The sequence below is a fragment of the Anabrus simplex genome, chromosome 2 (genome assembly GCF_040414725.1).
Source record: "Anabrus simplex isolate iqAnaSimp1 chromosome 2, ASM4041472v1, whole genome shotgun sequence".
Taxonomy (NCBI): Eukaryota; Metazoa; Arthropoda; class Insecta; order Orthoptera; family Tettigoniidae; genus Anabrus; species Anabrus simplex.
Genome location: NC_090266.1, coordinates 700466252 through 700484563, shown reverse-complemented (window position 1 = coordinate 700484563; position 18312 = coordinate 700466252). Strand labels below are relative to the sequence as shown.

Below are 18312 nucleotides of genomic sequence, written 5' to 3'. Positions count from 1 at the left end.
CACGTCACGACGCGGTTAAAACTTCACTTGCGACGACCTCGCACACTTTCCAAGTTCTAGAGTATAACTTTTATATCTCTCGCGAAGCGCGACGGAGCATAGTGACGTCTAGTCACGAGTCGTAGAGTTTAAGATACACTGACTATACCCCTGGGTCGTCGACCTATTTATATCCGGCTGGCAGCTGCTCTCTGGGCCGGCCGACAGAGGGGTGGTAATACTTTCCAAACTTCAACTCGTTATATCTTTGAAACCACTAGGCGGATTATTCTCAAATTTGCAACGTTGTACTTTTAAAATGTAAGCTACATTTTGGTGTTAGTCTCATATTTATTCGTCAAGTCGTTGAGAAGTACAAAAACTGTTTCCAGACGTTTCTGCGGGGAGGTAAGATGCAAGCGGTACTGACGTCACTCGACCTTGCCCCACTCATGCTGTCTTCCTCACGCAGTGCAGTATAGACGAGAACGTTCTCTTGTACAGCTGTTCGTACATCATAACTTAGCCGTTCTCTCATGAATAAAGATTTTACAACACATATGTGCCAGGGCCTATGCCTTCCTGGTACAATACGTAATTACGTCATACAGATGCTGAGATGGAAAGTTAAATTTCTAGATTCTTAAACAGTTGTCTTCATGACGTCCTTTAGTGTGTATAAGCCATTATAACTAAAATCTTCCTGTGGATTTTTAAAAACAGATTCTCACCTTGCAGTATCATCCCAGGATGCCATATTCCGTAATTAAAGAAAAAGAGCTTTCAGCCTACTCTGCTCGGTTGGCCGATCGAATCAGAGCTGTAGAGCCACGGTCCAGTCCTGGCCACCAGTACGGCCGAAACAACTGCATCTGCCTATCTTATCTCGTAAAGGAAACCTGGAGGAAAAGTTTACAATGAGTTGTTATGGTTGAGACATGTTATTTTCGGCAGCGTATCCTTCCACTTGTGCCCACATTAGCTCGATTACATTGAAGTAGTAGTGGTAAGGAGGAACATTATTTCCCAACAACCACTGAAGAATTATATCTTTTCTGTCTTTCATTGTCGGTGCTTTATTTAGTTGCACAGAGTGATAAGCGGCATTGTCCATAACAATTACAGAATTCGGTCTTTTGTTTGGTAGCAAAGTATTTTTAAACCACATTGTGAGAGTAATCCCAATAATTTCTTCGTGATAATCACGAGTGCTCTTTGATCTGAAAAGGAGCATAGCCAGCGAAACAAATCCATAAATGCCTCCTGCATGAAGTAAAATAAGCCTACTTTCCTTCCCAGTGGGTGCTTTGAAAGTCCCTGCTACAATTTCATCTGTCCAGGCCACCATTTTAGAATGTCCGGCATTTACCCACGTTTCATCTAACCACATCACTCTATCAGGACTAGCCTTCAGAATTTCCCTCAAAAGTCTGCCTCGCCATACTACAATTTCACTCTTCTCCATCAAAGCTTTTCTGGCTGAAAATTTCTTCCAACGAAAGCCAAGTTCACTCAGTACTTTACTTACACTGGTCTTTCCTCCACTGAATAAATGAGACCCTTCCAAAGAGGAAAGTAGTTTCTCTCGCGTGGGAAATTCCCTCCTGACGTAATAACTATAAATATGTCGCATTATCGCATCATTTTGAAATGCATCTAGTGATGTCTTGGTCTTCATTTTTCAGGTGTACGATGCACTTCAGAAGGTTTATTAGGATCCACTGGACACTTTTATTTCGCTACACTTTTCAAAGTCGTCCTACCTATCTTCAGTGAGTCATAAACTCGATCCACCACTTTTGTAACGGGAAGAAGTGGCCCACCGTTATCACGCTCTTTCTCAAAATATTCACGTAGCCGGTATACAAATTCACGGCTTTGGCTCTTATAACAATTTATTTTTTCTTAATCGTTTCCGATGATCCATTGGCCATGTCAGAATAACAAAAACAAATGGCTTGCACACACCATGAACACATGCACTTCATGCAGGCAAGAAGGAAACTGAGGCCGTGTGTTTCTCTTCAAACAAGTGGCATCACCGCGCCAGCAGTAGACGGGACCCATAGTGACATGAACAGTGATTGGTGCTTGCTGTTAAATCTTAAATCTGGCGCTCCAGTGACGCCAGGCATTGCAAACCGTAACAATTATTCTACCACTAGCAGAACTCTCAGTATTTCTTGTGGTAAAATAACTTAATTAAAACAATATAACCAAATTGACGAAAGATGTTGGTTTCAGTGATTTAATATTAAAATCATACGGCACAATGTAATTCATAATACGTTTTCAAGGTTATATCTATAGATTCGAATCACCACAGTGTGGCAATACTGTTCTCTCCTCTCTCTCTTCTTTACATCACAATCTGTCAGAGCCGAACAGCCAGCGGCTCGACTATACATAGTTACCATTTTAAACAGTTATGGAATAATTTTATTTGGAATAGAGAACAATTCTACTGACTTATAATGTGATTTTTTTGTTTTATCCGCTCTATAATCGTGCAATTGTACGGAGAACATGAATTAGGCATCTTTGCTTGCTTGCAACTAACAGTTGACGAGTTCTTTTAAAATGGCGGACGTGCAACTTTTCTCAGGTGGGAGCGTTGTACGGGCTCGTCCAGCCAGTTTATGTAGTACAATATAGGTCGCTGACTGACGTACATTATTGTGTGTTTCAGAACCATGCATTGAGGATCTGTGCGCGCGATGGCCAGTGTCAGCTCTGAAGGCAGTGCTGAGAGCCCGTTGATGGAGCAAGAAGACATCGCCGTTCTCACCCACGATGTGAGGAATTTCAAAGAAGCTCTGGGGAAATTACGCAGGACTCTCAATCGTGATCAAGGTAACAGGGCCTGAAAATGCCATTGTGAATGTGTTTTAAATGTTTGCAGTTCGAAAGAAGTATCTCGCTCCTCGGTGCATCATTGCCAGCTCTAAGGGAGGAGGACAGGGGTGGAGTGAGCAGATCCTCCAGTAAACCCTCGTGCTTGTATCTGTTTTTTTTTTTGCTATTTGCTTTACGTCGCACCGACACAGGTAGGTCTTATGGCGACGACGTGCTGGTATCGATCTTCACAATGCACCTTAAAATAAAACAAATAGTGAATGATCCTAAAAATGAACATCTTAGGTGTTTTTTTCCATCATTTAGTTCCTCCCATTCTTCTTCCTGGCCTTCACCCACTTTCCTGGGGGAGCTTTTTTGTTGTTGTATAGATTTAGCCCAGTATTCCGACCGGATGCCTTTTCTGACATCATCCCTATGTGGAAGGATGTATTTACTATTGCGTGTTTCTGTGATAGTCTTAATGTGAGTTGTATGTAACTATATATGTGCATTAAAACGGATACAAACACCCAGCGCGCGAGGTAGAGGAATTAATTAGACATAGTTTAAGTCCTCAATCAGCCGGGAATCGACCCGGGAAACCATGGGCGGAATGTCAAGGTGCTGCCCATTCAACTATGGATTATTATTATTATTATTATTATTATTATTATTATTATTATTATTATTATTATTATTATTATTATTATTATTATTATTATTATTATTACTTTCTTTCTTAACCCATTTACCCTCCAGGATTGGTTTTTCCCTCGGACTCAGCTACGGATCCCACCTCTATCGCCTCAAGGGCAGTGTCCTGGAGCGTGAGACTTTGGTTCAGGGGATACAACTGTGGAGGAGGACCAGTACCTCGCCCAGGCGGCCTCACCTGCTTTGTTATAAAGGGGCCTTGTGGGGGGTTGGGAAGATCGGAAGGGATACACAAGGAAAAGGGAAGGAAACGGCCGTGGCCTTAAATTAGGTACCATCCTGGCATTTGCCTGGAGGAGAAGTGGAAAACTACGGAAAAACCACTTCGGAGATGGCTGAGGTGGGAATCGAACCCACCTCTACACAGTTGACCTCTCGAGGCTGAGCGAACCCCGTTGCAGCCCTCGTGCCACTTTTCAAATGGCAGCTAATCATACTAATCACCACAACACAGAGGTGGACGTATTATTATTATTATTATTATTATTATTATTATTATTATTATTATTATTATTATTATTATTATTATTATTATTTATGGAACATTTTGCTACTTCTCGACATCTGCAACTTATCTGACGTTCTTCTCACTGTGTCCGCTCATTTAGACCTGAAGTGAATAGCCTTAAACTCCAAACTATTGTATACTGAAATACCGTCTAAGGGTGTATATCGTCGCTCAACAAACAATACCGCGTACCTGACAAAGCTTTTCCTGTCCATGACTATACTTAAATCTAATCACGCCTTCCAATCACACATTTCGTTGTGTTCCTTTTCCTATGCTAATGTGTAAAGGAAAACGAAACCTTACCGCACTGCAGGTATGCATGTTATACTTTCGCACTCCTAGAGTTTACGTGACCCGGATTTGATGACGTTATCGTGCACAAATATGATCTATGGAATTACCTAAAATCCTAAAAAATGACTTAACACTGAACGAGATAATGACCCAGATATAAGAAGGAATATAGCCAAAAGAGAAAATATGTACATCATCCGCATTACCTTTAAGTCGTAATGGAGTGAATAATAAACTTAACTGTCATAAAATAATAATACTAATACTAATAATAATAATAATAATAATAATAATAATAATAATAATAATAATAATAATAATAATAATAATAATAATAATAATAATAATAAGCACAAAAATCAAACACAGGAACAACTGAGATTATAATATTTCAGTCCGCTTTTTGAAAAGCAGTTTTTCTTGCTTAATCTGTTTACCCTCCAGGGTTCGTTTTTCCCTCGGACTCAGAGAGTGATCCCACCTCTACCGCCTCAAGGGCAGTGTCCTGGAGCGTCAGACATTATGTCGGGGTGTAACGGGGAAGGAGGACCAGTACGTTGCCCAGGCGGCCTCACCTGCTATGCTGAAGAGGGGCCTTGTGGGGGGATTGGAAGATCGGAAGGGATAGACAAGGAAAAGAGAAGGGAGCCGTCGTGGCCTTAAGTTAGGTACCATCCCGGCATTTGCCTGGAAGAGAAGTGGGAAGCCACGGAAAACCACTTCAGGGGTGGCTTAGGGGGAATCGAACCCTCCTCTACCCAGTTGATGTCCCGAGGCTGAGTGGACTCCGTTCCGTCCCTCGTACCACTTTTCAAATTTCGTGGCAGAGCCGGGAGTCGAACCCGAGCCCCCGGGGGTTGCAGCTTATCACACTAACCACTATACTACAGAGGACACCGTTTTACTACAATTCTGAAATACATTGGTCCCTCTCCCTAAACCGGGGTAACATAACGAGATGTGTGTTTAGAAGATAGCAGGAATCGAGAGCACCACTGTTAATTCCATGGGTACTTCGAATGAGAGCGTAAAACAAGCACAGATACTAAGAACAGGTGGTGCACACACAGACCAGGAGCAGGTATTGTATAAGATGGAAACTGCATGTCAAGTCTCGCAATAGCGCACTTGGCAAGGGGTGCGGTGAGATTTGTGATGGTGGACGGTGCTAGAAGTTTTGAATCGCACGCAAGTATTTTATTTTTATTTTGCCACCAATTGAGTGGGATGTGGTAAGGATGCATACTTGATAGCTTACACAGACTTATTTGCTTATTTGGCCCTGTAATGGGCAGTATAAATCGTGGCATAAGGTATTGAGCTGGGTTCGAAGAGGACGAGGAGGTGATGGTCTGTGGCTAGGACACAGGAGCCGATTGGCTGCGTCGTACGAGTTCCAATCTTCGTAGACCACAGGTAGGGCGAAGTGTGCCCTATTGGAACGAAAGCAACATGCAATGGTAGGTAGGTATGTAGCTGCGCGAACTCTCCTGCTTTGACGCACGTCATAACACGACACAACACACCACAAAGCTTATTCACTGCCTCGTGGTATATTCCAGCGAAGAGCATCTATGGAGAAACTAGACAGAATGCATACCAAGCATAACGCCTGTGTAACGAACGCTGTCCGGATAAACGACAACAGACAGGCATGATACGTATTTCGGAGTGTGGAAAGAAATCTGCGGGCTATTGCGTCCCTGGGAAGGACACGGCGACTTTGAGATCATCCCTTGACATCTGCTCACAATGAAGAGGTTGTGTTAGACGCTGTCCGGCACAACCCTCACACTAGCACACGGGCCTTTGCTCTGGAAACGAACATCAGCCGGGCATCTGTTAAGCGGATACTGCATACTCAGCGTTTTCACCTGTACTTACACCAGCAGCTCCATGATCATGATTTCGAAGCACAGACAGGCATGATACGTATTTTGGTATGTGGAAAGACGTCTGCATGCTATTGCGTCCCTGGGAAGGACACGGCCTCTTTGAGATCATCCCTTGACGTCTGCTCACAATGATGAGGTTGTGTTAGATGCTGTCCGGCACAACCCTCACACTATCAGACGGACCGGCGTAAAATATCCACGTACTCTTCGCTGGAATACATCACGGGGCAGTGAATAAGCTTTGTGGTCCATTCTGCCAATGGACCCTAAAGCATGTGGGCACTGATCCTGTGACCATCTTATTTACGGACGAAGCGCGGTTCCACAACAGTGGAAGCGTTAATCGATATAATATGCATTAGGAACGGCAAGCAGCTTTTTAGGTAGAGTGGTGCGTGAACATATGGTGTAGCATCGTGCGTGATCACCTCATCGGTCCCCAGTTCTTTGAGGGACCTCTGATTGAAGAACACTATCTGTAGTTTCTGCAAGGTGACCTACCATCGTTCTTGGAACATGTGCTGCAGGTTGTAGACTGAACATCACGAAGCTCCACTGCACGCGGCGGTGGTCATCCGGAACCAACTCCATGCGACGCGTCCTGATAAATGGATAGGAAGGGGAGGACGTCTCTCCTAGCCCGTCAGATCGCCCCATCTTGCGCCCCTGGATATTTTTCTGTGGGAGTATGTAGAACGACTGGTGTACGCACAGGAGCCGAACAATACTGGTCACCTTAGACAGTTCATCAACGAGGCATGCCGATCCCTTACGCCGGAGATGTTGCAACGTGCCAGACGGTCATTACAACATCGCGCGCAGCTCTGTATCAACCACGGAGGTCGTCAGTCCGAGCAGGTGCTGCGTTAAAAGACGTAGGTAACTGAAATTCTGTCTCGCGTTTCCTAGCCTCTTCCAACCAAGTTCCATACCATATGCCACCATACCAATGGCCCTTTTCAGGACCAAATAAACAAACCAGTCTGCGAAAACTCGTAAATGTGCAACCTTGCCACATCCCACACAAATGGTTGTAAAAAACACAGTTGCGTGGGATTCGAATCTTCGAGCAACACAGCCCTGCCAAGTGAGCTGTTGTGAGGTTCCACTTGCAGCGGGCAGTTCCCACCCTATGGAATAACTGTTCCTGGTCTTTGCTTGTCTGTGTGTGTGCATCTCCTGCTGTTAGGTACATATTCTTCGCATCTGTGCTCGTTTTACGGGTTCCGCCTGGGTGTTCACAATGAATTAATACTGGCGCTCATGATTTCTGCTGGTTTTTAGCCCGTAACCTCGCATCTCGTTATATTACCACGGTTTAGGGAGAGGGACCGAGGTATTTCAAAACTGTAGAAAAAGCGGCGGGATGCATAAAACAAAATCTCAAGGGGCTAGTAAACCACCCGGTATGCCGTTGTTATTAGGATATTATGCAATCCCTGCCCCGGTCTACAGACCAGAGAACAACGGATGAAAGAATTCCTCGTGCTGACCACACGACACCTCGTAATCTGCAGGTCTTCAGGCTGAGCAGCGGTCACTTGGTAGTCCATGGCCCTTTGGCGCTCTTGCGCCATGGGGTTAGGGAGTATGAAATACCTGGATTCCACTGATATTCTGGATGCCACGAGTTTGACACGACCAACATGTTGCTGCAGGGCCGGTTGAAGAAACTTTGTGGCCCCCTGAAAGGCATTATCTTGTCCCTCCTTTGCTTACCTCAGGTCAATCTAATCGAAACTATTCACAGTAATGGATGTTCAAATTATTACATAATCTGCTGCCGCTAACTTAGTTTCAAGAACTACATATTTCCCTTGTAAGTATTTGAGCTAATTACGCTTTACCCTTTCATAATTTGGACGCCGGTGAAAGCAGTGGTATACACAAACACAACGTCTAGCTTTTTGTCTGTAGGAAATATCACATTCTTAGCACAGATATCTATGAGGCCTTGACTAACTTTATTCTAATATTTTTGTCTAAAACTTCTGGCCAATTTCGTGGGTCGCTAGAATCGAAGGTATTGTTATTCCGATGGTCTTTCTTCCTTTCCGTGGAGTTAAAAGTTAACTGAAGTGTCATTTTCATTGCACAGCACTGAAGATGAAGTTGAGTCTAGTACTTTTTAGTTTCAGAAATATCCACATTCATGTTCAATACTGGTAAACGGTTTGCCACAATAACTCGTACTGAATTTCCTGCCGAACCAAACCAAACCCCATGGCACTACAGCCCATGAAGGGCCTTGGCCTACCAAGCGACCGCTGCTCATGCCCAAAGCCTGCAGATTACGAGGTGTCGTGTGGTCAGCACGAAGACTCCTGTCGGCCGTTATTCTTGGCTTTCTAGACCGGGGCCGCTATCTCACCGTCAGATAGCTGTTCACTTCTAATCGCGTAGTCTGAGTGGACCTCGATCTAGCCCTCAGGTCCAGGTAAAAATCCCTGACCTGGCCAGGAATCGAACCCGGGGCATCCGGGCCTAAATTCCTTGCACTACCTTCAAATTGTACACTGTTCGCATTTAATGCTTGTGACAACGGATTGGTTATAACTTTATCAGCTACCCATTTACTCCCTTAGAAGAGAGGTTGTTACGAAGTCCGTTATAGAAATAATCATTGAGAGCCAAAATACTCGGTGACGAAGAAAAAAAGAGGTAACACCACAATACTACTTGGCCCAAATTAGTAAGTCCCTCGAGTGTAAATAAACCCAATTGTATTGTGCGGAGTATGCGCAAAGAGGTAAGGGAGAGTAGATTTGGCCGTGGACTGTAAGGACAAAAGGTCGTAATATAACACCTATATATATAAAATAACATGTCCTGGCTGGCTGACTGACTGACTGATTCATCATCGTCCAGCCAAAACTACTGGACATAAAGAAATGAAATTTAGGGCTACATTTATATTAGAGTGTAGGTGCTCACTAAGAAAGGAATTTTGAATATTCCTTCGCTAAGGGAGTTAAATGGGGAGATAAATATTTAAAATTAGTACATCTAGGTCTTAAAAATGGAATAGTTTACAGATGTGAAAATTGGTATTTGGAATTGGTATATGAGGATGTTTATATCTCAAAAGCTGACGATGTTACAGACGTGAAAACTGGTGCATGGAATATATTTTAAAAACAACGAAACACGTTTTTTTTAAACTCCACTTAAGGGAGTGATTTTTTTTTGTTATTTTGCTTTACGTCGCACCGACACAGATATGTCTTATGGCGACTATGTGATAGGAAAGGCCTAGGAATGGGAAGGAAGCGACCGTGGCCTTAATTAAGGTACAGCCCCAGCATTTGCCTGGTGTGAAAATGGGAAACCACGGAAAACCATCTTCAGGGCTGCCGACAGTGGGGCTCGAACCCACTATCTCCCGATTACTGGATACTGGCCGCACTTAAGCGACTGCAGCTATCGAGCTCGGTAAGGGAGTGAAAAGGGGTGGATTTTTAAAATGAGTATATTTCATAAACTTAACATGATACAGGTGTAAAAATTGGTACATGGAACTTCCTTTAAAAATAAAGAAACAGGTATTTTGTTGTTTCCGGAAAATCCACTTAAGGGGGTTAAAAGGAGTGAAAATGTGGTGAATTTTTAAAATGAATATATCTCAAAACTTAATATGTTACAGGTGTAGAAATTGGTATTTGGAATCTACTTTAAAAGTAAAAGAATTTTTTTTCGGAAAGTCCACTTAAAGGGGTTTAAAAGAAGTGAAAATGTGGTGAATTTTTAAAACGGGAATATCATCAAAACTTAACATGTTACAGACATAAAAAAATGGTATTTTGAATCTCCTTTAAAATATACACACGTATTTTTTGTTTTCGGAAAATTCACTTAAGGGGCAAAAGAAAATGAAAAGGTGTTTGAATCCTTTATATGAAGATGCTTATATCTCAAACTGAAGATGTTGCAGACGTAAAATTTGGTACATGGAATCCCCTTTAAAAATAAGGAAACAGGTATTTTCTGTTTTCGGAAAATCCACTTAAGGTGGTTAAAAGAAGTGAAAATGGGGTGAATTTAAAAAATGAATATGACTCGAAAACTTAATACATTACAGGTGTAAAAATTGGTTTTTGGAATCTCCTTTAGGAATAAGGAAACAGGTATTTTTTGTTTTCGGAAAATTCACTTAAGGGGAAAAAGTAAGTGAAAAGGGTTTTGAATTCTTTATATGAAGATGCTGATATCTCAAACTGAAGAGGTTACAAACGTGAAAATTTGTACATGGCATCTCCCTTAAAGATAAATAGATATTTATTTCTTTTTCGGAAAATCCACTTAAGGGGGTTAAAAGAATTGAAAATTGAGTGAATTGTAAAATGAATATATCTCAAAACTTAACATATTACAGGTGTAAAAATTGGTATTTGGTATCTCCTTTAAGAATAAGAAAAAAACGTTTTTTTGTTTTCAGTAAATCCACTTAGGGAGGGTTAAAAGAAGTGAAAATGGGTTGAATTTTGGAAATAAGTATATCTCAAAAACTTAACTTGTTACAGAAGTAAAAAACTGGTATTTGGAATCTCCTTTAAAAATAAAGAAACACATATTTTTCGGGAAATTCACTTAAGGGGCAAAAATAAGTGCATAGGGGGTTGAATCCTTTATATGAACATGCTTATATCTCAAACTGAAGAAGTTACAGACGTGGTAATTGGTACATGGAATCTCCTTTAAAAATAAAGAAACAGGTACTTTTCGGTTTTGGAAAGTCCACTTAACGGGGTTAGAGAAGTGAAAAGGGGTACATTTTAAAAATGAATGGGTAAATTTCAAAAATGAATATATCTCAAAAACTTAATATGTTACAGGTGTAAAAATTGGTATTTGGAATATACTTTTGGAAGTAAAGAAGAAAGAATTTTTTGTTTTGGGTAAATCAAGGGGGGTTAAAAGAAGTGAAAATCGTGTGAATTTTTAAAATGAGTATATCTCAACAACTTAAATTGTTACAGACGTAAAAATTGGTGTTTGTAATCTCCTTTAAAAGTAAGAAAACACGTATATTTTGTTTTCGTAAAATTAAGTTAAGGGGCAAAATTAAGTGAAAAGAGGTTTGAGTCCTTTATATGAAGATGCTTAATCTCAAACTGAAAATGTTACAGACGTGATAATTAGTACACGGAATCTCCTTTAAAAATAAAGGCACACGTAATTTTTATTTTTGAAAAATCCATTTAAGGGTGTGAGAACAGTGGTGGATTTTTAAAATGAGTATAGCTCATAAACTTAACATGTTACGTGTGTAAAAATTGGTACATATAATCTACTTCAAAAATAAGGAAACATGTATATTCTTGTTTTCGGAAAATCCACTTAAAGGCGGGCAGGAAAAGGACCGAAAATGGGGTTGAATCCTTTGAAACGTGAAAATTGGTATTTGGAATATTTTTTCAATATAAACAAACACGTACTTTTGTTTTCGGAAATAAGTGAAGAAGGAGTTGAATTCTTTTCATGAGGATACTTATACTCAAAACCTGAAGATGTTACAGACGTGAAAATTGGTATTTGGGATCTCCTTTGAAAATAAAGAAACAAATTTTTTGACTTGAGAGAGGACTGCTTTTCCGATATATGCAGATAGCGCTTGACTGACTGACTGACTGACTGACTGACTCATCATCGCCGAGCCAAATCTACTGCACACATAGAAATGTAATTTTGGGAATACATTTATATTAGAGTGTAGGTGCTCACTAAGGGAGGTTTTGTAGATATTCTATCGCTAAGGGGGTGAAAAGGGGGGTGAATTTTTTGAGTGAGCATATTTATATCTCAAAAACGTAAAAGTTTACAGACGTAAAAATTGGTATTTAGAATCTCATGTCGCGTGGTGCAGTACGTGCCGAGAACATGGTCGGTATTGAGCAGTACCGGGCCGCGATTGGGAAATGGCAGGTGAAGCAGAAGAAGGAGACCAAGAATGCACGGGTGTTAAGAAAAGAAGGAGTAAAAATAGGTGAAGCGGTGCTGGTAGTGACAGTGATAGCGGTGCTACTGGTTATTAGGGGGGTGGAATTAAACCCAGGCCCAAATACCAGCGGAAAATTTAGCATGGAGGACTTGGTAGCACTCAAGGTGGTAGTGAGTGAGGTAATACAGGAAAAGTGTCAATGGGATGAGGTACAGGAAATAAAGGACATGATGGAGGAGCAGAGAAAGGAGATAGGGAACATGAAGAAATGGCTAGAAACGAAGACGGAGGAATCGAACAGGAGAGTGGACAATAATAAGGAAATAGAGTTATTAAGAGGGAAAATGAAACATCTGGAAGAGGAGGTGATGATGATGAAGAGAGAAGCGGAGGGGTACACGCAGGAGAGAATGAAGGGAGCCATACTTATATATGGTGTGGAGGAAGGTGAGAGGGAAGGCAAGATTGACCTGATATCCAAGGTGGTAGAGGTCATACGGGATAGGATGAAGATAAACTTCGGTGAAGTGGACATAGACGATGTGGAGAGAGTGGGAAAAACTAAAGGACGAAGGCCAATTAGAGAAGAAAGTTTCTCAACCCTAATGGCAGAAATTGTGATACGAAACAGTAATAATTTACAGGGCCAGAAAGTAGAGGTGAAAAGAGACATGGGAAAGGAAGGGAGGGAAAATATGAAGATCTTGAACAGACACCTATGGAGAGCGAGAAATCAAGGGCTAAAGGCCCAAATAAGAGGTCAGAGGTTGGTGGTGACAAACGGACGATGGGTTAGGGAGCACTCAGTGGCGAAGCTAAAGGAGATGGACGAATGCGATAGTTCCGACGGAGGAGAGATGGCAAGGCAAGATGGAAGGAAGAAAGAAGTAACAAAGAGGAGTGGAGACGAGGAAGGAGAGGAGATCAACTCAGGTGGGAACGGACAGTGCAGTGTGGACACAGAAGATCAGAACAGTGAAGGGGTGAGTGAGGATGAGCAGCTAGAAACGGTGAGAGCAGAGTGCAGTGGTTTAGTGAGCAAGAAAGGACATGAGAAGACTGATCGATAGGAAGGTAAAGCAGTTATGAGCAAAGGAAGAAGTAGGAGTTTAAAAGACCTCTGGGGTAAAGTATGTAAAGGGATGGAGGATACGGAGGGCTTGGAACGGAATAGGTTGGTAAAGAAAGGAGGAATGAAGACAAGGGATGAGGGGTCGATAACTACAAGGAGTAAGATTAGAGGAGGAAACTTAGAAGGGAGGGAGGGAAAGTTATAACTATATTGGAAAATAGGATGTGTGAGTATTGAGGGACTAATGAACCAATTAGGAAATAAGAAAGTTCGGGAAGTAATAGAAAGTTTCGATGTTGTGGCACTCTTGGAGACCTGGCTAGAAACAGGGAGGGAGATCTCATGGAAGGGGTTTGTGATTAAATATAAATATAGAAGAAAGGAGAGGACTAAGGGACGCGCACCAGGAGGGATGATAGTATTAATTAGGGAAGAAATCAGTGAACTGGTGGAGGATATAGAGACAGATATGAAAGAAACCATATGGTTTAGATTGAATATGGGTGGGGTAGAGAGAAGGGAGAAGAAAATAAATCTAGCGTTCGTATATTGCCATCCTAGTAGTTCACCATATGCAAATAAGTACCTTTTTTAAGATTTATTGATGGATATTAGTATGATAAGAGAGAAGTTTGCAGGAGAAGAGGATATGTTGTTATTCGGAGACTGGAACGCTAGAATAGGGGAACAGAGCCCAGTATATAGTAGGGATGATGGAAGGTGTATGTTGAAAAGTAGAAGTATTGAGGATAAAAACGGTGAGAGCAGAGTACAGTGGTTTAGTGAGCAAGAAAGGACATGAGAAGACTGATCGATAGGAAGGTAAAGCAGTTATGAGCAAAGGAAGAAGTAGCTATGGGGAGAAACTCCTAGAGATGTGCGCTGCGGGAAATTTGTATATTCTGAATGGATGGATGGAGGGTGACAGTACGGGGAAATTGACCTATGTTACTGAAAAGGGAGGTAGTGTGATAGATATGGTTTTAAGCTCGGAAGGAGTGTTGGAGGATATTGTAAGGATGGAAACACACCATTTCCCAGTGTGGGTCATGTTGAAAAGGGGGGAACAGACGCATATAAAGAAGGTTTAGATGAAGGCTAAATTAGGGAGTGAATATAACAAGTACAAATGGACAGAGAAAGTGGGACGGGATTGGGATAGGGTAGTAATAGAGGAATTACAATTTCTGAAATATGGTTGGGAAGGTGCGTTAGAGGAGAATAATATTGATAAAGCCTTGGAATTGATGATAGCACAGAAGGTAAAATGTAGAAGGAAGAAAAAGAAAGAGGGTGAAGAATGGTTTAACAGAGAGTGTGAAGGAATGCGGAGGAGGGTGCTGGGTGCGTTGCAAGAGTATAGAAAGAAAGGTGGGGATGCAGAAAGGGAGGTTTGCTGTAAGTTGAGGAAGGGGTATAAAAAGAAAATTTGTGAGGTAAAAAAGGCATGGTGTACCCTGATGAGATAGGCCCTAGTTTCATGATTTGATTTTGATATGAGAAATACAGATATATAGGAATATTAAATGAATACAGTGGCAGTTTTGTGTGGACGGGAAAAATTTCGACATAAGCCAGCCGTGATCGCGACTGTCCGGCGCCACAATAAGCTTGTCATTAGGGGGAAAAGGTTTCCTGGTCAGAAGATAAGAGGATTAAATCTAGAGCTCACAACAACAGAATAATGACTACCAGGAAGTAGAAGAGTATATATTTCGGACCAAGGCCGAGCAGATGCATCACCAATACCGAGAATGTGACGTGGCAGTTTTTCCACGCCCGAGGCGTTTGGTGTGGTTACGTTTCAAGGGAGAGATTTCAAACTAACCGAAACGGTGTTGACCAATGAGAAAATATATCACAGGCCCGCAGATAAACCAACATAAGAAAAACTCAGAGTGAACTCCAGTTAGCTTCTCCGATAACAATAATTAAATTCTTCCAACCACATAATTGAATAGAGGGGATTTTTGTGATATCGTTCCCATGTTGAATAATGGTAATCGTAATAAATTAAGTTATGAATTCGTGGAAATGACCCACGCTATCTCGCCATTGGTCGAGATGAGCACGCCATCAGGGACGCCGAGTTAGCGCGCGAAAGGTGGAGGACAGAAATTAAGTGATATTTCCATGATCACCGAACGATAGGAGTTCAGAATAAGACACATGAATGTGTATCGCCAGTGTATTAAGTGGGATAAAGCAGGAGATCCAAATCCACCTGCATATGCCGATTTAGGAAACCAACCCCCCTCTCCAGGAAATGACCGCGGATGACCCCGGCAGGAAACCAGATCGTCCATAAAAGTCCAGTAGTGGGGCCTCACATCACTCAGTCCTTACCAGTCACCAGTCGTTATCGGTCACCAGTCGTGTCAGTCGTAATGGAGTAGTTGAGACTCTGACACGTTGACTCTGTAAGTCAGTACCTCGGGACGTATTCGAAGTCAATTAGAGCTGAAAGTACGTGAATTATTAGGAGAATGAATACGAACAGTGAAATTATCCATAGTACCGAGTGTGTATAATCAGTACAATTGTATGTTGAATTTAATGAATGTCATGTGTTTAAATAATAAATAACTAACGGAACGCCGATAGTACTTTTGGAAGGCAGTGTGCGGAGCCTGAAGTAAACACCTCAAGATAGACGGTGAATAACTATCCGAGCAGGGAATTATAGGAGCTAGGCGATGATCAAGACGGCTTGAAAATAAACCAGGAAGTGCCGGTTGAAGACGCGATACGCGCCGGTTCAAATGAACGATATTTCGTCGTAATGTGTCACGACGTGTGTTTCGGGCGTATATGAAGAGTATATTGTGCGAGTGTCAGGGGTCTAGGAGCACCTATAAGTGTTTTTCTTTGTTATTAATATTTTTGTGTAAAATAGTGTAATAAGGTATTAATCATGGGTAGTCACCCAGAAGTGTTTTATTATGTTAAATTTGTATTGTGCGACATGATGGACGGGTAAATCACCATGGGGCCGTAAGGCCTATATCTCATCCGCTACGAGACAATGGAATTCTACCTAGGAATGAGTACACAATTTTGATATTGGGGAATGTTATCGCGACTAAACGGGGTTCAGTGTAAATTAATTATGGTTACTTAACATGGTCCGCTTCCCGAGTCCATGATTTTATTTTTTTGTTAGACGGACGAACTAATTTATATTAACGTAATAATGGGTTAGGTTAATTAATTTGAGTATTTGTTTGTTGTATATAATGTAAATATGGGATATATTTCTTTCAATTAATGCATGCTGTTTATAATACTTTGACTCAAGTTCAGTTCAAGTGTTAAAGTCTTTTTTTGTGCTGACCCATTTATTTGAATTTCATTCACTGCGGTGATCATTTGTATTTTAATTAGGAATAATTTCTATTAGACAGCCAGATTATGAAAGAGCCAGAGTATGGAAGATTTGTGTTGCGTACGGAAGGTCATTAAAATACTAATAATAATCATGTTTGTGAGTCGACAAAGGAAAGTAAAATAATAAATATAATAATATTTGGGCGTGTGCAAGTTAAAGTATAATAATAATAATGACAGTGCTTCGCGAGTTAGCCAGTGCAAATATAATAATCAAAGTGGAGATGACATGTAGCGTTAAAGACTTTCATTCGCGTAGTCAGTTTGATTTTACGTAAATTTTTGATTTTACGTTTTTGGACTTTAATTTAACCATTAAAATTTTGTTTAAAAGCGATATAGGCACGTGAATTAGAATGGTCACGATATGTTAAAAGCCCAGAATGATTTGAGCCCATATTTAGAGTTGGAAGTCATGAGGGACGAATATCCGGCGTGAAATAAATTGAGCCGTATTGTTTGTAATGATGAAATAGATGAATCTCAAGGCCTAAGATGATATAAATGCATATGCCGGTGTTATTAGTGGTAGAATCCACGCACCGAGGATTATTTTATGAATTAAATGTTTGAAGAGTTCCGATGAAAGGAAATGGACTTCAAATTTGAAGGAATAGTTTAGCAATCGCCGGCATTGGAGGTATTTGCCCAGCCGCGATGTGCCATAGGTTGTGAGATGTGTCTTGGGAGGACAGGTGTCCCCATATAAAATTAACGGCAGTACGAAGTTGAAGGTACGGTCCCGAATACCGTGTTGTCCCGACCAATATAAAGCAGATCTTAGTGGTTCATAACGGGATTTAACATATGTGACTAAATTCTAAAGAGTGGAAATTAAAATATCATCTTATCATTTTAATAATAATAATAAAAATAATCATACTCCAAGTGAATCTTGTCTTAAATCAAGTGCTTAGTGCCAAGATAAATCGGAATCGTAAAAGGGGTTATGCGTTAAACATATTAAGAGTGAACTACCGTGTAACAGGCGAAATTAAGTTTTTTTTAAATAATAATAATAATAATAATAATAATAATAATAAAAACTAAGCTACTTTTTTTTGAAGAAATAAAATTTTTTTATATTTTGGACATAATAATGATGTTGGGAGATGAAATGAAAGATTTGAGATTTTTAACTAACAATAATAATAAATAAAATATTTGAAGAAGGAGAAGAAGAATAACCAATGAAGGTACTTTTTTTTTAATTTTATTTTTTTGATGAAATTAATAAGAGCGAGAAGTTGGAGTATTATAGCAAGGATGATTACGGGTTACGATAATCACGATTTCCACTATTAATAATAATAATAATAATAATAATAATAATAATAATAATAATAATATTTATGAGGAAGCTGATCATTATATTGTGCGGATAATTTAGGAGGAAGAACTAACCTTCGTTTGAAACGTCGGCAAGGGTTGGCATATAATCATCCCGGATGACAAATGATAATAATCAAATACCGGATTATAATTGAAATTAATGATAATAATAAAATTAATTGATGGTAGTCAAAGTATATGCTAATGATCAGATAAAGAATGGTAATGAGATTATCTAATAATAATAGGAGGATATGCTATGGACAGTCATCCTGTGTCGAACTGCTCTGAACCAGATGTTGGGTTTTCACGGGGAGATAGCGGTAGATACGTAAATAACCCACGGACGGCA

At 40.6% G+C, this 18312-nt stretch overlaps 1 protein-coding gene across 2 annotated transcripts in view; it reads left to right on the top strand.

The window, feature by feature from the left end:
* The window catches only part of LOC136863044 (rho GTPase-activating protein 45), a 363658-nt gene that overhangs the window by 126565 nt on the left and 218781 nt on the right, over window positions 1-18312 (top strand). For both annotated transcript variants that reach the window (XM_067139366.2, XM_067139364.2), the window contains exon 3: window positions 2669-2832. In XM_067139366.2, the coding sequence (XP_066995467.1) occupies window positions 2697-2832 (136 nt within the window). In that variant the 5' untranslated portion in view covers window positions 2669-2696. The remainder of the gene's footprint in view (window positions 1-2668; window positions 2833-18312) is intronic.